Genomic DNA, 26,697 nt, shown 5'->3' with positions numbered 1-26,697 from the left:
AGCATCTAAACATATCTAGACTTGTAAGTCGTATTGATGCATTGCTACCAAGCTATGATTATCATTGGCCACAAAAACCATATTGTCATTTCGTGCTACAACATGATATGGTACCCAATGGACAGCATGGCTTAACTTGAATTCAGTATGGCTTACAAATTGTAATAGAAGTAACTTCCATAATGGTGTCCTATGAGTACTGTGTAATTTCCCTTGAGTAAGAGATTGTCCTCGATGGAGATCATAACACAGCCTAGAATTAATAGTCTATTTTTCCATCCATTGAACGATAGAAATTCTTCAGAAAGACAGATGTTTTCAGATGATGACTAAGGTCTGCATATGACTAGACAGTATGGTCTATGGATTATTGTACATCTGGTAGATACATTATATAAAGTATTACATACACCATACTGCTAGGAAATAGGGACTGAAGATATGAGATATTAAATAAATATTAAATATGATATAAATATTTGTAGTTCATATCTTTACTCATTACAAAAACGTATATTTATATGGCTAGTTCACCAAGTGATGTCTAAATGTTTAACATTAGAAATGTAAAAGTTGAGTACTGGAGAGTCTGTTTACTGGGTGAGTATGACGACCCATGGATATCATGTCTCTTGGGGTCGGCTAGTGATTAGATCTCATGGTGTGACAGTTGCAGCAATAAACTCACATCATCATAAAATAACAGTATGTTAGCAGGTAATAAAATATATTTATGTCAAGTACTGAAAATATTGTGCATCCGTGGAAAGATTGAACAATAAATGAAAATCTAGACACACTAAGCACATCGATTCATACTGTATACCACTTTACAAGAATATGTCCCAACCTATAAAAGAGCAGCTGAAAACCTAGACTGTAAGATACATCGTGATGTTCCGCCCCTCACCAGCCTCCTCTCATAGAGAGGAGGGGTTGGTCGATGTGTGAGGGCGCCTTGTCACGGTGTACCTTACTGAAAACCTGATCATGCTTGGTACCATGTAGTCTAGTTCCTATACAGTATCGTTATTATTTATACCTTCACTCACAATTGGCATCCGGACTAGGTACCATGAAAACATAATCACATAAAAAAAGTTATTCAATCTATTCCAGGGGTGAGAATTATAAAACATTTTGAGGAATTTGACCACAGTATGGAAAAAAAATCCTCTAAAAATTATCATTATCATATGCACCATAAATCTATAATCTAAATCTAAAATTATTTTATGATGGTTACTGCGGTAATATATATGTTCTTCTGGCTTCATAGTTTGGCTTATCAGTTATAGAAGTTGTCAATGAGAAAAAAATGAAAAGATGTTTGACTTTGTGTGAACTTTACAATACTTTAAACTGTTTGTATGTACGTGTAGTTTTCCATGTAGTTTACATGTTCTTTGCAGGTACAGGGCTTCAAAGGTCAAAGTACAACACAAAGTAAAAAACAGTATGATATGCTACTGTATAACAAGAATTACAGATGCTATAAATTGCCAACAAATTATACCGCATACTTCAGACAGAGTACACATGTAGAATGCTGAGATACCAGTACATGCAATTTGATTTATTACTATATTAGATAGAATATGACTATCAGAATGTTGTATAGAATACATTTGATACTAGAGAGACACAGCTACATTCCAATGATAAAAGTTATCTATTTGAGAGTGTATGGTGTACTCCTAGACTTGTAAAGATATGTTATGTTGTATCGCCCTGTAAAGATATGTTATGTTGTATCGCCCTGTAAAGATATGTTATGTCGTATTGCCCTGTAAAGATATGTTATGTCGTATCGCCCTGTAAAGATATGTTATGTTGTATCGCCCTGTAAAGATACGTTATGTCGTATCGCCCTGTAAAGATATGTTATGTCGTATCGCCCTGTAAAGATATGTTATGTCGTATCACCCTGTGAAGATACGTTATGTCGTACCGCCCTGTAAAGATACGTTATGTCGTATCGCCCTGTAAAGATAGTTATGTCGTATCGCCCTGTAAAGATACGTTATGTTGTATCATCCTGTAAAGATAATTTTGAGTCGTAATGCCCTTTTAAGATACTTTGTATCATATATTACCATATCAGCCGACTTTTCAATGTGGTGCCCCGACATACCGTATCTTACAGACTAGTATATTTTGAGACCTGTAGAGTCCAATCATCGTCATCCAGTGCTAAACTTATTTATTCATACACATTAGCTAGCACTTAGCATACACCTTCTTCTATTTTGTAACTGGTATGATGTGGATTTTGCATGCACCTTCACGACACTATAGCTAGTTATTCATGTAGAGTTTGTCATGCATCTTCTTAGATTGCATAAATTTGTTCTTAAAAGGCAATTTTCAGATTTTGTATGTACCAGACACCACTGCGTGCAATGTTGGTGTAAGCTTAACGTGGCCAATACCTGAATACAGGGCTATGCAGTAGTGGTAGACTGTTCCCATTTATTTGTTACCCAATTACTGTCTTTTTGCAATGCTTGACTATAGGAACATACATTTAAAGTTATGTATTGCATACATTCCATAACCTTTCATGAACTATTTATAAAGAACTGTTCATAAAAAACATGTTTTATTTTTCTCTCGTAGTCCTGTTTTATATGTGGCCTTTTATCTCTTTATACAACCCCATTGTTCTTTTGTTGTTGACAAAAACAGTAAAATGATTCATCAGTTTTGACTGCCAAGAAAGAGAATAACAAGTTTATCTACAAAGTTTTTAAAGTTATTGATTTACTTCAGACATAGCAAATAACAGTTTTAATTTTGATATTTTGAATACAAACATTCACTGATAATTATGACAGTATTTATACATAATTTATCTCTCATAGTCAAAGGTCGGAGAGCTTTTGAATGAGAAGTAAACACAGGAAAATGAAAAACACTTTACTTTTTGCATCAAGAATGGCAACACGAAGTCGATGCTAATGACTAATGGTACAAACTTGTAGATTTTGATTTATATCTGTATAGTACATTTACAGATTTGAGAGTAGAAATTAATGTCAACAATAAAATGCAGGGAAAAATCCAAAATAATTTTTTTTCTCATTAGGTTTCATCTTGGGAATAAAATGGAACTCTGATATGACAGCACTTGTGTATACTGTACTATCTTAGATCAAAGGATTTTATAGAAAAAGTAAACAGAAAAATGAAAAACAGCAGTTTTATTTGCTATTTCATGTTTCTCAGAATACTTGAACCAATATTTGTATATAATTTACCTGTCACATTCAAATACCAAAGGAAAAATAAACAGAGGTAATTGGAAAAAAGTTATACTTGTAATTTTCATCTTGGGAAAAGAGATCTAACTTGGGTATGTAAGTGAACAATTTAGTTCTTAGAACTGGCTGTGGTGATACTTTGCAATACATTAATGTGTATTTATTTAAATACCCTTGTATAATTTACTATTTAAGGTTTAAATACCAAAGGAAAAATAAACAGAAAAATGAGAAAAAAGGTTTTATAATTTCTATCTTGGGGATAAAGATCTAAGGTGGGTGCATGAGTAAATCTTTTACCTCTTGGAGCATAGCTGTGTTGATGCTTTGTAATAACTTATTGTATATTTTTAGTACCCACCCATTTATAATTTACCACTAACATTCAAATACAAAAGGAAAAATAAACAGTGAAAGATGAAAAAAAGATGAAGTTCTTTTCTAATTTTCATCTCAGGGAAATACTTACAAAATATTCAGAGTGTAGAGTTTCGTAAACGTAAATTAAATGCACAAATTAAGAAATGGGGACAGTTTTTGAAATTGATAACTTAAGAAAAGTTTTCAGATACAAAACGTAAAAGATTTCCATCCATGGAAAGAGTTGTATTTTTGTAATAATCCCAATAAAAACATTATTAAATACAAAAAAAGAAGATGTACCTTAGAGTGTAAGTAAATCGTTACCCCCTACATAGAACTAGTCTAGTTCCTATACAGTATCATTACCATTTACACCTCCACTCACATAGTCTAGTTCCTATACAGTATCATTACCATTTACACCTCCACTCACAGTCTAGTTCCTATACAGTATCATTACCATTTATACCTCCACTCGCATAGTTTACTTTAGAAACCATGTTGGCATCCAGACTATCATAGAACAGACTGTGATGATACTTTTGAATAGAATAATGTATATATATTTTATGACTTACCCATGTATAATTTACTGCTAACATTTACTAAATGTAAATAGGAACTGTTTTGAGAAGGAAAGTAAACAGTATGAGGTGGATAGTATCAGATGTAAGAAGTAATTTGGATTTTGTTTGATTGTAATGTGTTTGTCAATGGAAAGGTGAAGGATGTGGTTGTGTAGTGAAATGTGATCGGTGGTGGGTAATGAAAAGGAATGTATACTTTTCAGTTCATTTATTTAATGTGTTTCCTGATTCTTAGAAGACACAAGAGGTACAGGAACTCGCAACTTTTTATCACTCAGCAGCTGCTCAAACCAATAACTTCCTTGATTGTTAGATACTTGTAATAAAAGAAAACAGGTTTGACAGACTGAAGTATACATACTTTGTGGCCTTATTCCAATAAGCTGTGTTCAAACTTCCTTTGCAAAAAAAGGTGGGAATTTTGGGTTGGACTGAACATAATGATGTCTAGCAACAAGCCTAGATGCTGTATGCAAACATCCTTTGAAAACAGTGATGTGAATATGAAATACACTGGTATAGAAGCAAGGGGTTGGGAATGAGGTGTTTTTCAGCCCAAAAATTTGATCTGTACCCAAAATGGACCTGTAATTCCATGATTTGTACAGTAGATTTAGCTATAGTGATCAAGAATGTAGATAAGAGCTAGTATGTAATAAAAACAGTCAAAATTTTACAGTATAATTTTAGTAATTCTCCATTGACTTTGTGTTGGATACTTCTGGCTACTTGTCATGATCTTAATCATAAAAATAAGTTACACTTCTGGCAACAACTCAATGGTATGATTTATACATTGTAAATCCGTGATAAAACAAAGGGTTGGACTCAGTTGACCTCTAGGGCTGGTCTCAAAGGCCTCTAACTATCTAGACTGTGTGCTGTTACATGTATTATTACAAATAATGGGGGTGGGAGGAGGGGGGGGGGGTATTAGTGTGATTAAAGGAAGAAGTTGGTCACCCAATAAACACTAGTCATGAAAACCATAAATTCAATGATAACTAAAAACCATAAATTCAATGATAGAATCAATCACATCACGGCATACCTTACAGACTATCAAAAACCATAAAAGTTAGGTTTTCAGAAATGTTTTATTAAGAAATCCAATATTATAACAATTGGCCTGTGTTTGTTCTTCTCAACCATATCATAATAGGATGATATCTTGTTATCTTGTCACTTTATAGGTCGATATTAAGTTAGCTTGTCTTTTATGAGAACAGGAGTAAAGTTAAATATTGATCTGATGGCGCAGTTCAAGGGATTAACCTTGTTAGCCACCGGTCAAGTATTGGTATAATATATACATTGTACTAATAGTATGATGGATTTGATCAGTGATATCAAACTATTAATACAGCCAACAATTTCTGAAAAACAAGACGTATAGATAAAGTAAAATAAAAAGTGATTTATTTACATAAATAGAAATGATTACAAAAAATGTTGAAACATATCTTTGTAGAAGACAAAGACTGTGGATACATAGCATCACCCACCTATAGTCTACTGTCAGGTGATTCTAGTAGAATGTCACCTGACCAAACGACATAACTGGTGACATCTGAGTGATAAGGGTGAACAACCCCATCCCAAAAGGCAGCACATATACATATACCCAATAGGCAGGAGTAATCCGCCTCCCGGGGACATTACATGTATAACTAGTCTGACTGAAAGGTTCAGATGTTTGCTTATGTAACTACTGGCTACCGATGAGGGAGTGCATTATAAGCAGAAAGAATATGTATAAGCAGGCTAGAGTATAAGTTATTACCAGTATTTTTAAACTGATGCCTCTGTCATGCCAATAATTTTCCTTTTATTAAACTCATAATATTTTGTTCTATATATAGCAAAATATTTTGAAATGAAATGTATTTATCGAGTAGTTCAGAATGGTCGTATAGTTCCAGTACCATCTGATGTGTTAGACTATTAAATGCTAATAGTAAAGTGTTTTATTTTTAGATCCATCAGTATCACGATAGTTATTGAACTGATAGGTCCATCAATAGGCTGTGGGTTTTACAACCATAATGCTAGTAGAACAGCAAAATCCGCTACAACTCATATTGTTCCGGTAAAACAGACCAAAGATAAAAATAGATGTATCATATGAAATTACATAACCTTGGATATAGAGAATTTATAGCTAAAGTTGTATTATGTCATATAGTATAATTGGAAGCAATTTTTTTGTTTCTGTAAAACCACAAACAAGGCGCCAGACATGTCACTTTTTTTAGATGGGTTTATAAATAATTCGCATCGGTTGTCATAGTGATTTAAGAGAGTCATTAGTGTGCTAGACATGTATATGTAAGCTGTGACATTATGTGGTAATTTATTTAGACATATCATTACTGTATTTTGTTTAACTATGTACAGATTGTTGTATATATCATAACATGACATTAATAACCTTGGTCAGCTGCCTTGCCTCATCAGCTGGCTATATGATGCAGTGGTGTATGTTGGGAAACCAACCAGTACTAATAAAGAAGGGGCAGAGTTTAGAATTTCACAGGTTTCCATGGTGATTTTTGAGACTTTTTATTTAAAAAGTGATACACTTTAATAATATCACTGAAATATATTAGCTTCAAACTCCTTCCTCCCCCAGTTATCTGTATAATATGGTTTGACCCAACCATTTCAAAGATGAATCTGGAACAGTGTACTAGGAAAGCGGTTGAATAGGTTTAAAGGCCCGGGATTTCGTTACAAATTGTGTATAAGTTAATGTCTTATGAGTTTAGTCATAAGGCTGAGATGTAAGGATCATTGTTTTGTTCTAGATTGACTCGCTGTATAGCTCTGCCAGACAATGTGTTTTCATCTCTGAATTTTAATCATAGTCTGAAGTATGCACAAAGAGTATGTTGACGATATTTTGTTTCATTGCAGGAGTATTATCTGTCAGAACTAAAAAAAAATAAAAAATGTCAGTCTATTATTTTATCATAATTTCCAAGTTTATGTCAAAACTTATATTTATCTTTTCTTGTATATTACAGAGGAGTTTGATAACTACATAGTGGATGCTGAGGAAGAAACAACCAAAGTTGTACGCGAGATGTATCACAATATGGCCATACAAGCAAATGCCATCATACCCAAGTTTTATGAAAACCTGGCATTCTATGTCCAAGGAAAAGAAATAGACCTTGAAAATACAGTGATTAAATTCTTTAGTGAATTATTTCCTTTGGTGTACGTTTATGAAATCCACTCACAAACCGTTCTTACACCAGACTATCAAGAATGCTTGAATGATGTAACTGAGAAAGTCAAACCTTTTGGAAATATACCACAGAAAGTTGGAATCCATTTACAGAAGTCCCTAGAAGCTGCCCGAGTTTTCATCCAAGCTCTGAATCTTGGAATCGAGGTGATAAACACAACGGATTACATAGTCTTAACCAGGGAGTGTAGTAAAGCACTGCTAAAATTAAACTACTGTAGTTATTGTAACGGTGTCCCCGGAATTAAACCTTGTAACAGCTTCTGTCTGAACGTCATGAAAGGATGCCTTGCAACTGTAGCTGATGTCAACGCTGATTGGAACTCTTATATTGATCAGTTGGATCAACATACCATGGGAATGCGTGGAATTTATAACATACAAGTTGTTTTGTCTGATCTGGCAGATAGGATAAGTGATGCTATCATGCATGCTATGGACAATGGACCTGTTCTCTTAGAAGAGGTAAGAAGGTATATCTCTGGCATGACCAAAATCAGACCTACCGCAATATACAATTACAGATTCATTCATTAATGATTACTCCCATCTCTACCATGATATTTGATAGCTAAGGTGTCTGTGAAAAATGTCAGTCCTTATGAAAAATCTCAAGGCAGGACCAAAATCAAACCTACAGCAATACATGTATACACATAGATTCATTTATTAATTGCTACTTTCATATCTACCATGATATTTGATATGTGTCTTGAAGTCTTTCATCAAACCAGCAATAGAGCACAAGAAATTTCTATCACTGGCAACATCAAAATAAAACCTACAGCTATATAAGATTCTGATTCATTTATTTAATCTCACATGTACCTTGATATTTGATAGGTGTCTGCAAGAATTGTCCATCTTAAGAAAGACTGAAAAACCTACAGCTACATTCATTTATTAATGACTACTCCCACACTTTCGTCTAATCTGATCATCGTCTCTGAAGGTTGATCCCAGCTTAGACTCCAAAATGTCATTCCTTGATGAGGATTCCCACACCTACGTTTATTGATATCATATCACAATCACTTAGAAATGTTGATCTTAGCAAAGACCAAAAAACCTTATGGCTACTATAGCAAAGTCGTTCTGGAAAGACCAAAACAAAACATACGCACATGCATACATTCATACATATATGCATGCACCCACGCATGCATAGATACACACATACATACATGTTACACACATGCACTCACAAACTCATACACATACGTGCAGAAGTAGCAAACACATATGCACACACACGCACACACTCACCATGCACAACACACATGCACACACACACACACACATACACTCACTCAACAAAGACTGATGTATCTCGTAGTCTGAACTTACAGAAAATGCTGTGGACCTTTAAGTATGCACAACATGTAAATTATATGACAATGTAGTTCAGTTAGCCATTCAGTATGAGTGAACTGGTAACCATGGTTACAGTTTGTAACTTAACACACTGGACTGGTAAGTTGTAACCATGGTTACAGTTTGTAACTTCATCTTTTCCATAATACAAAGACTGCTGCCTTACATGTCATAGTGGCATACCAGCCAGTACTGATTTCATTTGTTTTGTTATGTTTCTTGTCTGTAGGTGAGAAAGTTCTGTGGTCATCCACCAAGACAGAAGAGAAGTTCGGTAGAATCCATGTATGGCAATACAACAGCTAGTTTTCCGGTTGCTATGCCTCCAAACTTAGATTTATATGACAGAATCAGAAATTCTGTTGGAAAACTTGCTTCCAAAAAACTTTTTTATAAAAATTTACCCCAACAACTTTGCAGTAATGACAATGTAGCGATGAGATCGGACTATGAATGCTGGATTGGAGACCGGAAAGGAAGGTAAGTTGAATACAAAATAGATAAATAATTCGTCCAAATAAATTGAGAAATTTGTTGCCATAGTGCAGCACCCTAGTGTTGTTGCAGTAGGAGGAAACCGGAATACCCAGGGAATACCTGGGTGTTGTTCAACAGGGTCAAAGTGAGCACTTGTTCTTACATACAGACCTGGGTAATTATTCTAATCAAATCCAGCTGACATTGAACCCAGACTGCTAACTGCTTGGCCACCTAGAGTGCCCTCAATTAATACATAATATAGAATACTAGGCAACCTACTTCAGGAGGTTACTGCCTCAGAGTTGTTTTCCTGGTTTGTGCTTAAAAGTGGAGCTGGCCAAATTGTTTATACCATGTATAAATGTCAACTTTCTGTAACAACACTTATTGGCGAGACATTCACATGTCCACATGCACATACCAAATTTATTACCAAAAATCACCAGCTGCTCATTGTTGTCATGGATTTTCATAGAGGAATTACTGCAGTGTTCACTGTACCCATATACTTACTGTAAGTGATGAGTTGTCACTGTTCTACCACAGTCACTTGTTTTAGAGCATTCCTCAAAGTAAATGTTGCTTACCCATTTCTGTGTCTGGGATAACCTTTCAATGACCTTTAACCTTTGCATGACCCCAGTCCCTGTAGCAAATGTTCCCATATGTGAAAACTGTAATCTTTAAGGTGATAGTGCATAGTCTGGGTAATACTATCTGACAAAAGGCAGGCAACAAATTAGCCTTTAAACCTGAGCAATCAGGCAAATAGGCAGATTATTGTATCAAGAGAATTTGAAAGTAGTAAGATTTGACTGATGACATGCCATCATTTTGGAGTGTATGAGTTGGATTATGATAACAGAAAGGGTTAAACTATGGAAGTGTAACCGCCATGTTTAAAGTGCAGTAATCACCTGATTGCCAGGATGTCCCACACTATGAAAAACCCAGTTAATAACTAGAGATACGTACTCACACAAAATTCTGTTTCTGAGCAAACATTTATATGTGATTTTGATATGGAAGATGTTTTCCCCAAGTGAACTCTGGTGTCGTGTAAATAGGCCATTATACAATGTAGTAGTGGTCAGAACTTGGGGTGGTTTTGAGGTTAAAAAGTGGAGACAATACCTCGCATCACATTTGTCAACAAACTTCACTTTCATCTGAATGTGCTTATTAAACAACCACTGAACTTCTTTGTTTGAATAACCAATTAATAGTCGCTGAACTGTGTTGTCCTAATGCTTAGCTCAGTGACACTGTAATCGCTCCGAATTTGGAGTCTTGGTGCAGAAGTAGCAACTGCTATGAATGTTTATGTCGGTAGCATCCAAATGTCATTTGATTCAACCTGTTTATGAAACTAACAGGAACATCTTTGTCGGTCTACTACCTAATCCTGACTGAGTCTGTGGCTCTGCTAGTTCACTATTATTGTAAATAGTGGGAATAGTGACTGGATGTAGTGGTGTCACTAGACTGTAAGATACGTTGTGACGTTTCACCCTCACCGGCCTCCTATGGGGTTGGCCGATGTGTTACACTAATTCAGCCAGTACAGTAGACAGGCGCGTAACATCCGGTCACAAAGAAAAACAAAAAGTTAAATTATTGAGCAATGTTCATCTCTATTCATCATGTTAGATGAAATGGAAACAATGTAACCTTTGACCATGGATACATTTTGCATACTTGTACCAGAAATAGTTTGGCGTTCTGGACTAGGGTTAATTTCCAAAACTGCAAAGTTTCTGTGAATACTGCCTCCTGCTGTGTTAAAAAATAGACACGGACTGGTATAAACAACTGACCTGTTGGAGTTTGTAGAATTCACTAGATATTTGTAATACCAGTCTACCAAGGTGTAGATACGGTAGTGGTGTAAAACTGAAAAATGATAAGGAGATACTCAAATTACAGGAGCAGGTACAGAGCATTTCTCTTGAACCTTCAACTATAAATGTAATATGATAACTGTTTGGTAGTATAGTCTTCATCCATTGATGCAGATATTTAGCTAGAGGCTCATGTAGATCTACAAAGACAGTAGTGGTAGGAAAGGTTAACACAGGAAATTCTGACTTTAATCACCGTGAGTGAAGTGATTACTTAAAATGAGTTTATTTCATCTTGGCAGACATTAGGCTTCATTCTTAAAAGATGTGTTGGAAATGTCTTGATGATGTTACAAAGCCTTGTGAGGGCATCCTTGCAGTATTTGCATCAGTGTTTGTGGTATTTTCATTGGCCAAATGCAAGTGAAAATGCAACAGAAAGCATTACCAGCATAAGTGCAAATAGCCTCGAGTCTGAAATTCTTGTTTCATAGGGTTCTTTCCTCAAAGAGGAGGTACACAGAGTAAATCTAATAAAAGCCCTGTTTATAGTTGTAGTAAACTCAATCATAACAACAACAATAATAACAACAACAACAACAGCAACACCAACAATGGCTATGATATGACATTACAAAGTTCATCCTAACAACAACAACAACAACAACAATAACAACAAGGACAACAATGACGACTATGATAAGATGACATTACAAAGTTCATCTTAACCAAAATCTGACAACATTAAAACTCAAATGAGATTAAGAATCAATACAGTATTGTGATTTTGTGATTACCGTAGTATAACTTTTCTATATATTTTGGGCATTCAATGACTTCCTGTGCAGGAAGGAAATTGTTGTAATTTCATGACTGAGATGTCAGTTCTTGTGATTGTAAGAATCAATGTATTATTGAAAGAGGAAGTCTATTCAACCTCCTGATGTAATCTACAATGTAATCATAGACAGCTAATACTCAGGTTATGGTGTACCATAGAACAAACTACACAACTCATTTCCTGGATATGTGATTATTATCCACTCAGTTTTCTCAGCACTGACTTAATTTGCATTCACAAACTTTAAAATAGTTAACTAGAAACTACTTTTATAGCTATCCAGTCAGTTTTTCTATGCACTGACACAGCTTGTATTCACAGTTAACTAGAAACTTCTTTTACTATTATCCAGTCAGTTTTTCTATGTACTAACAGTATAAATACAATTGTTATTCACAAACTTAAACTTGAAATTTCTTATAACACTATGTATATTCATCATGGAAGCACTGAGATTGATACACAAGTTCTCTTCTTCCACTTTTGATTGAGAAACATATGTTTTGAAATTTCTTATAGTGATGTCTTGTAAGTATTTGTAGGCACTGACAATTTGTATTCATGAACTTAAAACCGCCAGCAAGGAACCAAAATCTGTAAGGTACGCTGTGATAGGGTACCCTCAATCATTGGTTAACCCCTTTAAGTTGGTAAGGGTGGAATGAGACGATGTTTCTTACAGTCTACTAGGCGCCACCAAATTACTTGAAACTTCTATTATTATTAACCAGTTAGTTTTTCTAGGCACGAATACAATTTGTATTCTCAAACTTGAACCAGTGTAGACACCATCAAATTATGTAGAACCAGTGTAGACACCATCAAATTACGTAGAACCTCTCTGAACACAACATTTTGGGCTCCAGACTCTTTGCTAGGTGACTAAAACTAAACAACAACAAATGAAAGTCTGTGAAAATCAGTATAATGTTTAAGAATGGAATCAAAACTAAACTTGATAAGAGAAGTAGACTCATGTGAAACTTGTAAAAATACAATTTGTGTGCATCATCAGTATTGTCCATAGAAGCTTGATGATCTCAGGAAGATATACATGTATATCCACTGGTTCAGTGTTGTCTTATTACGGTGAAGTACAGTACTGTATGCCCTTTTCATTTTATAGGTTATTTCAGTTAGTGGAAATATAAATTTTGGACATTACAGGGAGTGTGTTGTATGAGTTCACTGTAATAACAGTGTACAACCCATAACACCAAGGTAAAGCGTTTTCTGTATGTACCACAATCATTTATAGCATCCAAATCATCAGTCAAGTGTAAAAGTATACTGTTTCATTTGCAAATTGACCACATTAGAAAGGCCACAAGCTGGCCTTGTAAATAAACCAATTGAAACAGTATACTTTCATACTTGGTATGAATGCTATAAACAATGGAAGTACATAGAGATATTGCTTTACTTCAGTGTTACTAGTTGTAAGTGTTGATGGAGGTCAAAACAAGAAAACAACCTAATAAACCAAGATAAGAAAATTACTGAAAAGAACCAAACTGCATAGCCATGATACTGGACATATAAATATTTTTGTACAATTTTATATTTTGAGTCCTGGAGGTACAATTTTAGTCACAGGAATTGTAGTGTACTTCCTTTTGTGAGTGGCAGAAAATGACCAAATTTTTGTAAATGTGGCCACTAGAGGGCAGTATAATAGAACATACAAGGCGAGCCACCACCGGAAATTGAATTATGAGCCTTTAAGTTGTTGAAATAGCAATAGCAAAGAGGAGTATATTTTGGTGATTCACAGACTATGAATATTGTACAGTTCTGATAGATTTATTGATGCATCTTTCACTTGTTTTATTATAGATATGCCAAGAATGTTGTTGGTGATAATGCAGAGGACAGATATATCAACCCAGAAATGAGAGTATCAAGACAGCGTGACCAAGTCATCGAGAAAATAACAGATAAATTAAGGCATATACAGCAGGTAAGGCACAGTCATTTGGAAAAGAAAAGATAGATTTAGATTTTTTTCTTTTTAAACAGTATTTCTGTCATCAGGTCACCAGGTTCTATTCATTACCAAATATAGATATGCTCACTAATTATGTCATTTCCTGTAACCATGCAAAAGTTTGTTTTCTCTTGTTGGAGTTTCCTTGTAAATTAATTTTGAAACTTGTGGTATTTATCAAATCTATCTCGTTATGTTAATTTCAGTTACTAAAAGGCAAGTCAGCTGCACCTGGAGAGGAGTTTTATACCAGTGGCAGTGGTGATGGAGATGTTGTTGTTGTCGACACAGGAAGTGGTTGCTTTGGTAACAGTGATATGGATGATGAAGATTGTGAGGGCAGTGGAGGAAGTGGTGCAGAGCCAGATGTCGTAAAAAGTGAGTACTTTATTGAGTCATTTGACATTTTTGTTACCAATGGAAACTATTGTAATGTGTACTTATTTGTCAACTTATGATGCATCTTATATTGGTTTATACCCATCTTGTGCTTTTTTGAAAGGAATGTCACAAGAAGGTGCCCCCCAGATGAGGTAAAATGAGGGCTAAATCACATGGATGTATATGAGACAGTTAAACAAAATGTGGTTGAAACATTGTTATATAATATTACAGGAGCAAAATGGGAAAAAGGTGGGGGGGGGGGTGAAGGAACATGTAACCATGACAAATGGAATCTTTGCATTAACACATGATATCAACATGTTTTGAGGGGGATGGGTGGGGGTTGATGAAGGAACAGGTAACTATGACGAATTGCAACAATATCAGAGATTGACAAATCTTTGTAGCAACTCATGATACTGACTTGTGTTTTGTAGGTCCAGATATTGCTATTCAAGAGGCAACCACAGAAGATATAGAATTCGTTTTTGATGAAACTACGTCTAAAAATACATTCACACCAAACGGTGAAGTAACCATAGTGAAAGAAAATCCAGAAGAACGACAAGACGGCAACTCATCAGCACCATCATTATCATCATCAATAGTTGCTACCATAGTTACCATAGCAACAGTATTCATCTGTAGGCGGTAAAAGAAATAAACAAACTATGCAAGACTTGTGTATAAATTTTTATTTAAAACATGTAGGTCGTAGGTCATATTTTTTAAATCTTCAAAAACAGCATTTTATCGATCTGCGAAATTTGAAAGATCATGTTAACTAACTATTCAATTATGGACCTGATTCTGAACAGTCTGTCATTTATATTTTACAGAAATACAAACCAATTAAATGAAGGTTTAATGGAAATTTTAATTTTAGATTAAAAACTATTACACATTATATGTACACTCCGTAAATATTTATATATACACATCGTAACTATAGAAACTAAGTTTTGACCAAGTGTCCATGGTATGGTAGTTTAATGAGTTCATTAAAAAATGACAAGAATATATGAAATGGTTGTAATCTATTCCTATACAGATTACACATGAGGAGACGGAAGTAATATTATATTTAGCTGTAGAGAGCACAATACTGCCAAACATTTTGGAACAGTTTGTTTTTTACAACTTTTTTTATTAACAAAGACTGTTGTTAGTTTTACTCATATGGTGAATGTTGTTGACAGATTTATACGGGATATGGAGTTTTTATTTTAGTGTGACGAGGTGTTCATGTTGTTGATAATGTAAAATGGTAGGGAGAGGGGGGGGGAAAGTGACAATGAGGGTGGAGATGGGGTAGTAAAGTAATCGGGTGGAGATAGGGGTGGAGTAAAGTGACGGAGGATGGAAGTAGGGGAGGGGGATAAAAGTGACGGAGGGTGGAGATGGGGGGGGGGGCAAAGTGATGGGGTGGAGATAGGGGATGTAGTAAAGTGACAGGATGCAGGTAGGATGGTTGGACTAAATGATGGAAGGAGAGATTTATGAAAGCAGTAAATTGGTGGGAGGGGAGAATTGGATGAGGGGAAAGTAAAATTATGGGCAGAGGGAGAGAAATAGGGGAGCCCAGGAGGGAAAAGGTAATGAAGGAGATACTGTGGAAAGGAGAAGTAAGGTGATGGGGAGAGAAGAGTTTGGAGGCAAGGAGAAATAAAAGGGATATTGGGGATGGAGATATCAGCTGATTAGAGAGGAGAGAGAAAGGAAAAGAAATTGAGTCAGACAAAGAGGGGACAGGAGAGACAAGGGTGGGTAAGATAAGGAAAGGGGAGATTGGAATAAGAGGGAGTGGATACTTCACCAACTCCTCAATGCATAAACAAAATTTATAAAAAAATGTCAAATTTCACCCATTATTCATACAACTCACTAATATACATGAAATGCTGTTAATTAATGCTATATTTGAAAATTGCTTTGACAAATCGGAAAAAAAAAGATTTCAAACTTTTATCTAGACAAGGCTGACTTTTAGAAGTATTTTTTTTTTTTTTTATAATATTTTGATCTGCAGAGGTTGCTAGCTGATGGTACCAATAATCTCATTTATATTACATTTTTAGCAGTTTTTACTCCTTTTTGTAAAGTAATTTTAACATTTTATGCATTGCCTCTTTCATTTTATTATGCAAGAGTTGTATTGTTGTAATTCTCCAAGTATGAGAGAAAGTTTTAATTTGGCATCGAAATGTAACTTTCTAAATATGTAGTATGTTATAGGCAGCTGAACTGTTAATGTACTTAGAGACACTTGAAGTGGTATCTATGCCTTACTTTAGTTGTCCAGCCACAGCCAAGGAAGCTGCACGCGGTGTATAGCGCCCTCTGTAGTCAAGTGTAGGAATAAAAGTGATATGTTGAAGAATTTCATTTCTCATTTTGATGAAATGTTGTAAAAGATAATAGTATCTCCTTTAGCTAATTATGAGATTTTGTAATGACCATGCCACAAAAGGTCACAGTTTCAAAAAATGTTATCACATGGTCTAAAAAGGTTTCTGCCCAGAGCAAAATTGTGGAGTGGTATCAAGAGTGAACGTTGTCCTGTCATGTGGGAATTTTGAATGTTTTACAAATTTCAGAGCACTTTGATTTTTATGTTTGATTAAAAGAAAGAGGTGCTTGTTGAAGATTTTTATCTTCAAATTATTTATTTTTTATCCATTATATGAAAGGTTGGTAAAGAAACTAACCCCAAGGGAATAATTTCTGAAATGCCACCAGCATGGCATTGGTGGACACTAACCACCATAGATATACATGTATATTATTAATGGGGTAACTGTAAATTATATATATACCGTGGGATGTGCATTTAGATATTAATATAACTTTCTTTATCAGGGCGGCGCCATTTTTTTCTTTTACTTGCCATTCCTGTCATTTATTTTCTCCAGCTAATGTGAGAAATTGGTTGGATCTATTCCTTTGATAGATTGTGAGATATGTTGTGTCGGCCTCCTCTCTTTGATCGATGTGTGAGGGCGCCCCGTCATGGCATACCTTACAGACTATACACCTTTGATAGTTTTTTCATCATAGAATATCCTTGCGACCTGATTATAATTCGTGATCACATTTTGTTCAATAATCCAGACTTTTCCATTCCATATCTCTCCACTCCAATCTTTGAAGACACTGCTATGATGGTATATGTATGTAGCATGCCCCCACATGGTCAGAAATTGCCATTATCCAGTATTGTATTGACCATTCAGAATGCTTCTTTTACATCAGTAATAAAACCAGAGAAGTTGAAGAAGTGACATACATGACAATTGGTTGCAGCCATGTGATAGCTGTTTATAGAGTTCACCCACAGTGTTCAAAACACTTCCTATTGTTACCCGTGGCATGAACCTATAGTGGCCCAAGTGCACTATATTAGGCAATGGTATCAATCTCCACCAATTACATTATTTTAGTTTTCATGGATTTGATGTGGCGTAATTATGAAGTGGAAAAGTATTTATTATTCAAGTCGGATATAAAAATGAGTTACGAAATAGTTTATATCTTGCAGACAAATTACTAGTCAACTGACTTGCTCATTAAGGTAGATGTCTTATATGGCCATGATTTCATTCATCTCAATAGATCTACCATTTTCATTGATTTTAATTTCAGCAAAGCTCTTCACCTCTCCGTCAATATGTCTACTATTTCCTTAACTCAATTTCACTGAATTAACATTACCCCTTTTGCATTACATTGATAGGTCAGACATTTTGGACTTGAAAGTGAGGCTCTTGACCTAATAACCTTACAAAATGGTCTGAATTTCAACCAATCAAATGATTTAGTTTAGGATATTTCATTTGCTGGCTTAAAAACAAATAAATCACACCTTGTTTCTGATGATTTTGAATTTAAACATTTTTTAGAAAGAAAACAGAAGCCAAAATTCTGATTTTCGTGACTTTATCACCTAAATTGAGGCTGGACTTTGGTTGAAGTAAATAGGAAGGTGCTCAGTTGAACCATACAGAATGGAATATTGATTGTACATAACTTACACTGTAAAATAGATAGTAAAATTTACATAATCACAACTCTGTAGCAAGTACCTCAGATTTTGACAAAAAATATGACTATATTTTTTACAAAGCTAGAATGTGTAAAAACAGAAACGAAGATTATACATAGATTGTTATGACTTCACATTTTGAATTCATCATAGGAATATGAAAATGTGATATTGGAATTTGTGAATTTAAGATTAGGTTTTTTATTCACATTGCTGTTATGTAATTTGTCATTTTGTAATCTTCTGTTTAAAAAGCATACAAAGTATTTTATTTTATGTTGAACTTTGACATTAAAGGAATTTATTATCATAAATGTCAATCATTATCTTAAATGGGTGTGTCTTCAGCTCAGTATGACTGTGGTTGGTCTACAATAACCTTTGAAGGATAGAAATGCTATTTTGATTGGATGAGCTGTAGTTAAATCATTAGCATACATTGGTTGGGGTAAAAGAACAGCAGAAAGTAAGTGTTTTGTGGTTGTTGTTAGTTTGAATTCTAAAATGCAGGGTTTTTATCATAAAACTTATGTTTTATCCAGTTTGAAAATACTCAGTTGTAACATACTTTGTAAAACTTGAGAAAGAAATGTAGAACTTGTGAAACTGTTTTTTATTAGTGCTTGATTTTGATCGCAGTGTTTTGACAGACAACTCGATACTCAGTCAACCAGGTACAGGAAAGAACCTTTAAGTTGGACAGATAGTTTCAAAAGAGCCATGCTTTTGTTTGTTTCAATAAGTTTTCATGTTTTTGAACACGTACCAAGACAATGTCAATATTCTAATCTTGACATGAATTACTACACTAGCAGAAATGAGAAATAGTCTAGGTGCTCACTTTGTTTGATAATAACAAGCTTATCACACTGCTGGGTGATAACAAGCTTATCATGCTGTTGGAAGATAACAAGCTTATCATTGTTGGATGATAACAAGCATATCACACCATTGGGTGATAACACATTTATCTCACTATTGGATAATAAACTTATCACTGTTGGGTGATAACATACATAACATATTTATCACACTGTTCAGGTGATAATGTGTTATCAGACTGTTGGATGATAAACTTATGCTGCCAGATGATAATAAGCTTATCACACTGGTGGATGATAATAATTTATCAGATCATTGGATGATAACAAACATCACTCTGCAGGATGGTGATAAATTTATAACACTAATGGTTGTAATGAGTTTATCACACTGCTGAATGGTAACAATTTTATCACACTGTTGTATGACAAACTTGTCACATTGGATGATAATAGTATTATCACACTGTTGGGTGATAATGAGCTTAGCACACTGTTGTATGACAAACTTGTCACACTGGATGATAATAGTATTATCACACTTGGGTGATAATGAGCTTAGCACACTGTTGTATGACAAACTTGTCACACTGGATGATAATAGTGTTATCTCACTGTTGGGTGATAATGAGCTTAGCACACTTGTATGACAAACTTGTCACACTGGATGATAATAGTATTATCACACTGTTGGGTGATAATGAGCTTAGCACACTGTTGGATGATAACATACATATGTGAGTGCACACCACTTTAGGACCAGTGTGTGTAGATTCAGCATTCTATATCTACTGTACATGGCATTCAATTAAAACATTGTCAACAAACTAGAACTATTAGATGAGACGAAAGAAATATTGGAAAACACTTTTTGAATCACTTTGATACAACTGTATGTCCAAGACTCTTGAATTCATGCATTTCTACAACTCGTTTACGGCTCATGTTAATATTGAGCCGGAAAGCACTCATAACAAACTGTTACTTGTTTCTCCTTACAGTACAGTAATAACATTTTTTGAAAACAGACAGTATGATTAGGAGAATCTACAAACTTAAAAATTTTACAAAAAGTATAGTATACTAAATGAATTTCATTGTAAAACAAATAGACAACAAACCCGTGATGTATAGACTTACGGTTAAAAGTTTCATTTTATTTTAACCATGTTTATAAGAAATTATGTTAGTATGTGTCTGAGGAAGAGGTTAAAATGGCTGAGGTTTTTTTGTTTTGTTTTTTTTAGAAAGTATTTATTTTTTCTAGCTTTTGCAGATATACTTTTCCACAAAATGAGATCACCTAGAGCTCGTGGATTTGAAAGAATGTGATCACCATCTCACAAACTTTGCCATAATTGTTGTTCATTAATTCTGTTATCTTGTCAGAAAATGAAAAGTGCAAACTCACAAATCAACCACTGTTTATCTGTTCAGCATTTCTATATTACCACTTCATATAATAGTTTCTGAAACATTGTGAATACCAGTTAACAACAAAAAATGAAAAACTGATTTTAAAAAGTTGTATTTTATCAATATTTATAATAAAACAACTCAAAATGATATAAGTTGTGAATTTTAGCTTTATGTATGGAAATATGTGAAGGTGGTCATGCATGCTTTGTATTCAATGTTATAGGCATGTTGTGTGTGTGTGTGTGTGTGTGTGTGTGTGTCGGTGTGTGTGTGACTTGATGTGTCTTTGTATTTTGTGTTTAAGTGCAGTGTGTATGTTCCGGTGATTTATAACGTATTGTTTTGTGTACATCTGCAGTTGAATCAGTAGAGCTGAATGAGAGACTACAAAAAAAATTTAAAATTAGTCAAGACCATCAAGAAGACCAAATGTGATGAAATAATTTGATCTTCCATGGAATTGTACTCTATGAATATTCATGACGTTTCACTGACGGTAATGGGCTGGAAGGGGTCATGAATATTCATGATGTTTCACTAACAGTAATAGGCTGGAAGGGGTCATGAATATTCATGTTTCACTGACAGTAATAGGCTGGAAGGGTCATGAATATTCATGTTTCACTGACAGTACTAGGCTGGAAGGGTCATGAATATTCATGATGTTCCACTGACAGTAATAGGCTGCAAGGGGTCATGAATATTCTTGTCAACCATTGAATAAACATCTCTGCGATATCCCATGAGGCAATGTGGCCCACAGCAAAACCAAAATGGGGACAACTTCAATTTAATGTTTCTCTGACATTGCACGTAATGTAAGAAATAACTCTAGAACCCAAAGTTAATGAAAATATCTTTATTGCCTGGAGTGGTGTTCCCCTTTAACATGAGTTCACAGAATATAGAAGGTTCTTAGGGGCCATGAATATTCACTGATCAACCACTGAATAAACATCTCTGTAGACTCCCATGAGGCAATGTGGCCCACAGCAGAAATTCCCAAAATCAGGACAACTTCAACTTGTGGTTTCTCTGAAATCACACGTAATGTAAGTGATGTAAAACCATAACATGACTCTGTACAACCCAAAGTTTATGAAAATTGCTTTATTTCCTGGAGTGGCATTCCCCTTTAAAATATAGTTCTGTCTGACTTGTTCCTTTAAAATAATATCCTAGCACAATGGTCCTAAAATGTAGATTTCTGCTTCCACAAAACAAGAAACATTTTATATCTAAGATTCTCTTGTTATGACAGAGGTCACACCTACATTTATTTAGCTTTACGTTAGGGTGGCCCTTTTCATTCATCTCTCATGACTTAACCAACCCTATATTTATAAAATCTGACCAAATTATTTATCGACAACACTCGTTATGGCTGGATCAAAAAAAAAATCATGACACTGATGTCATTGATGGTACAGCCTGTAAAATGACAACACCAACTTGGCAAGAATTATTGTTCATCAGTGGAATTACGAGTCTAAAATGGTTCACAGTTTCATTCTATCTTTAATTGTCATTTCTAAGGCATCCAGACAGTTAAGTATACTTTTGAATTGAAAGTATCACCATGTACATTTTTTATTAGTCTAGTTCGTATACAGTATCATTATGATTTATACCTTCACTCACAGAAACCACAGTTGGCATCCAGACTATTTTTTTACGGAAAGAACAGATTATGTTGATTTTATTTAGGTGTAGTGTCTCATACATGAGTTTGTCGAAAATGTTATTGACTCTACAGTTACTCAGTTTTCAAAAATTTGTTTGATTATTTTCCTTTGTAAACTGGGTCTCTCTTCCCAAGGAATGCTTCCAGTCCTTCAATTCTGTCATCAGTTGGAATAATTTGTGCATAGCAGCTAGTTTCTACATCAAGTCCTGTGCGGACATCCACACTTAGTCCAGTATTGATAGCCTTCTTAGCCATTCTGATTGCTAGGGGTCCTTTGGTAAGGATCTTCTCTACTAAACTCAAGGCCTTCTGATATGCACCATCACCCATGCTGTTTTGTTCTACTGCATAGTTTACAAGTCCTATTCTCTCAGCTTCCTCACCGTTGATTCTCTGATCACAAAATATCATTTCTTTGGCTTTAGCTTCTCCAATAAGTCGTGGAAGATGTTGGGTCCCGCCAGCCCCGGGAATAAGAGCATGTCGAGTTTCTGGTAGCCCAAGGATGGCATCTTTTGTTGCAACCCTCATATCACAACCCAAAGCGATTTCCAATCCACCACCTAGAGCAAACCCCTCAATGGCAGCTATAACAGGTACTGGGAACAATTTTAACTCGATTGATATGCGTTTTATTTTCTGACTGGCTTCTTCAATTTCATGGGGTTTCATGTCATATCTCTCTTTCAGATCAGCACCAACACAAAACACGTTAGGTATTTCACTTTTTAGGATAACAGCTTTCAAATTGTCATGAAACTTTAAGGACTCCAACGATTCCTTAAATTGTTGACTGAACTTTGCATTTATGGCATTTTTGCCTCTCTCTTGCCGATTCATAGAGAGTACGATAACTCCATTGTGTTTACCATCCAAGTGACGTACTTTGACGAAATTATCTGATTTGCTGCATAGACGACGAACTGGGGTAAGCATATACGCTAGCCTACCTCGACAATAAGCCATTCTGCATGCACAATTGTCAACGAAAAGTCCCCAACAAGAACGATCAAAGCAGAGTAACCATAAACCAGTGGACTTTCCCCTTCAGCATGTCCAGTTCAGAGACTGAAGTCAAAGTTCAATCCGGGACGAAAGGTCAAAGTCTCCCTAAGTCAGTAGAAATATTCAAACATAACATGTAGCCTGGTACGGTGTGCATGGATGATTCATCGGTGGTGTGTGTGTGTGTGTGTGTGTGAGTGTGTGTGTGTGTCTGTCCGTGTCCATGTATGTGTATGTGTGTATGTGTGTGTGTGTGTGTGTCTCTGCGTGTTGAATCTTACATCTTTGTATCGAAAATTCACATTAGTTATAACAAAAATGGACATAATAAGCTATGATTATTAACAGGTGATATTTCATTATAATATCTGATATTATAACGAAATATCACCTGTCAATAATCATAGCTTATTATGTCCATTTTTGTTATAACTAATGTGAAATTGAATTTTATTAGAAGCTTTGTTGATAATGATGTGTATTTTTTCAACTCATTGCCTCTTTAATATTTAATCGTAAAAGTTCACCACAAAGATCATAAAACTGTTACACACAGAAAGAGACACTCATTGTTTGTCTAACTTTTTTTATTTTTTCAAACTTTTCATAATTCATCTCAACATTTACATTGTTTGCTGTATTATATTTGCAAACAATTCCCTGATGGAAGTAGTGTTCACAATTGGAATAGCAGATTCCCAATCTGTAGTTGGTGGATTCACAATTTTACATGGTTATCATGACAATTATGCAATTTATGCAACAATGTCTAGTGTTGCCATAGATACAGAATCAGTTAAATATACATAATTCCAAAGTATGCATAATGACTTCACATATGCAATATTACAGAATTTGTTATTTGAAACATCACTTCCCAATGTAAGTAAGACACACAAACATTCAATCTCAAATGTATCATTTTTAAATAAGGTGTTTGAAGGCCCAGATCTGATAACGATTAGTTCAGGTATGAAAAACAGTTGTCTGCTACACAGGGACACATTATTGCTTAGATTTTGGTTTTCCTAAGGAAAATATCAGACGAATCCTGATACTACAAATATATCAATATTATATGCTCTATACTCTTTCCATAAAGTTAGGGGAAGTATATTAGTATATTTAGCCTGTAGACAAGGAAAACCATAATCTAAGAAATACTAAGGGGCCCTATGGTCAGGTAGAGCTTTGGAAAAAGTTGGTCCAAAACAAAAAATATAATCCTATGTAATCAGCATCGCCCTACTGATATGATTAATAGTAATGTCAGAACCTGGGATTGAATCCTGGGCCTTTCAAATATATTTTTTGCAATATACAGTACATGGTCTTGTCCAGTGTGCCCTCTAAGCCAATTTGACACACCACTGATGCACCATAATTTGGTGTTCTCCTATCTCTTACTATGTGGTGACTCACAAGAAAAGCCAGTTTATATCATTTTGACTCACAGCAACAAAATTTGTCTATCATTATCTTGTCAATGTCTTTCACAGATTGAAATATTTTATTCACCAGTAAAAATTGGTCGTTTCTTTTCTCTGAATGCTTTTAATGCTATTATTCTATCCTTGGTTGGAATAACCTGTGCATAACATGCTTCTTCGATAGCTAATCCAGATCTAAGGTCCACCTCACTTCCTTTGCTGATAGCAAATTTAGCCATTTTAACACCAACTGGCCCATTTTGACAGATTTGTTTGGCTATTTCAATCGCCTTGTCATAAGCAGCAGTTCCGTCTTTATTTTGCTCGACACAATAGTTGACAAGACCGATTCTCTCTGCTTCGACTCCATCAACAACTTTTCCTGTGAAGATCATCTCTTTCGCACGTCCAACACCAATTATCCTTGGAAGTCGTTGGGTTCCCCCTCCACCAGGGATGATACCAAGTTTAGTTTCCGTTAGCGCCAGTTTTGCTGTGGTGGATGCAATCCTCAGGTCACATCCCAGTGCCATTTCAAGACCTCCTCCGTACGCCCCTCCATCCAGAGCTGCAATGACAGGCATCGGTAGATTTTCGATCTCAGAACACAGTGCTCGGAGATTCGCCACGAATGGACCCACTTCACTCTCTTTCATCTTCGCCCTCTCTTTCAAATCGGCTCCTGCACAGAAAATACCTGGGGTTGTGCTGCCAATGATAAACGTGCGCACACTTCTGTCGAATTTTATCGTCTGCACGGCATCAACAAACATGGCAACAAGGCTTTTGCTGAACGTGTTCCAGGCACGGGGGCGGTTCATCGCTACTACAGCTATCACACCCATGCTTTCAGACGGATCATCACTTGCATCGAGGTATTTCACCAAAATGTCATCACCCTCAGATTTATCATCTGTGCTATAAAATCTCTTGGAGTAATTAGGTTGCAGTGCGAAACTTGACGAGGGAAGAAATTTCGCCGGCGAAACTAAACGGCAAAAGTTATGTGATAAACTCACTAAGTTCAGTACTCGCGTCGCCATTTTTGTATGTACAGCGATTTACAACAAGATAGAGGGCAAAAATGAAAGGTCGACCCAGAGGTACTAGCGCCCTCTACCCTCTAATGATGGTATATCAAATTACTGTATCACTACAATGTATCAGTAAATTTTGGTTTTATAAACACATGCACACGAATAGTCGTGTTCTGTTTTGTACATTTTGGTACACAACTTGTCCAAAGTTCATCCTAATAGATAAGCCATCTCATTTGGATGATCCCACAGTTCAGGACAGAAGCACCACTGATTTTTAACATATTTTTGTTTCATTCTGTATATTTCTGTCATTCTGCAGATTCACGAGTCTCATTCCTAGACATTACTGCCTACTTGTCACATTTTTACTGGCTACTTGGAAAATTAGCTAAATACCTGAATATGCACCTCAAAAATAACAGTCATAAACAGATGTTACTTTGTTCAAGTAAACTCAAAACCTTTCTCATTAAAATCAAGAAGTAAAGAGTCAGGGTCTACATGTAAATTTATGAGCAAGAGGCCCAAATGATCTTAACATCAACCAATTTTGGAATCAAAAAGTGGCCGCCAAATATATTATGTTAACTCCAAGATCTATGGTTAACTCTATGCAAAAATAAAAGATTATTCAACAAGGTGGGGGGGGGGGGGGGGGGGGGGGAGCCCCAAAATTATTTTATTTCAAAAGGACAAGGATTAAGCTTTACATTTAATCTTCCCAACTACATTGATAAGATAACACTAGTGTGAGAACCTGGGATTGAACCATGGGCCTTTAAAGGTTACTCACTACAGCTATGTTTATATTACACTGTTGAATCCATGCTTCAAGATATTTGATCAGTAAAACTCAACACTATTTAAATATTGTAATTTG

General features: G+C 35.3%; 1 protein-coding gene and 2 pseudogenes across 1 annotated transcript in view; 1 reads left to right on the top strand and 2 right to left on the bottom strand.

The window, feature by feature from the left end:
- Window positions 1-15,727, top strand: part of LOC144442261 (glypican-5-like) — a 74,417-nt gene extending 58,690 nt beyond the window's left edge. The window contains exons 3-7 of the mRNA XM_078131561.1: window positions 7,240-7,931; window positions 9,070-9,320; window positions 13,839-13,962; window positions 14,196-14,367; window positions 14,811-15,727. Of these exons, the coding sequence (XP_077987687.1) occupies window positions 7,240-7,931; window positions 9,070-9,320; window positions 13,839-13,962; window positions 14,196-14,367; window positions 14,811-15,028 (1,457 nt within the window). The 3' untranslated portion in view covers window positions 15,029-15,727. The remainder of the gene's footprint in view (window positions 1-7,239; window positions 7,932-9,069; window positions 9,321-13,838; window positions 13,963-14,195; window positions 14,368-14,810) is intronic.
- Window positions 15,728-21,931: 6,204 nt separating this feature from the next.
- Window positions 21,932-23,386, bottom strand: LOC144442600 (methylglutaconyl-CoA hydratase, mitochondrial pseudogene; annotated as a pseudogene).
- A 990-nt stretch (window positions 23,387-24,376) lies between these two features.
- LOC144442529 (methylglutaconyl-CoA hydratase, mitochondrial pseudogene) lies at window positions 24,377-25,820 on the bottom strand (annotated as a pseudogene).
- Between the last annotated feature and the right edge of the window lie 877 nt (window positions 25,821-26,697).

This window comes from Glandiceps talaboti, chromosome 11, assembly GCF_964340395.1.
Source record: "Glandiceps talaboti chromosome 11, keGlaTala1.1, whole genome shotgun sequence".
Classification (NCBI taxonomy): domain Eukaryota; kingdom Metazoa; phylum Hemichordata; class Enteropneusta; family Spengelidae; genus Glandiceps; species Glandiceps talaboti.
The sequence above is the reverse complement of the archived record's forward strand: the minus strand, read 5'-3'. Positions and strand labels throughout refer to the sequence as shown.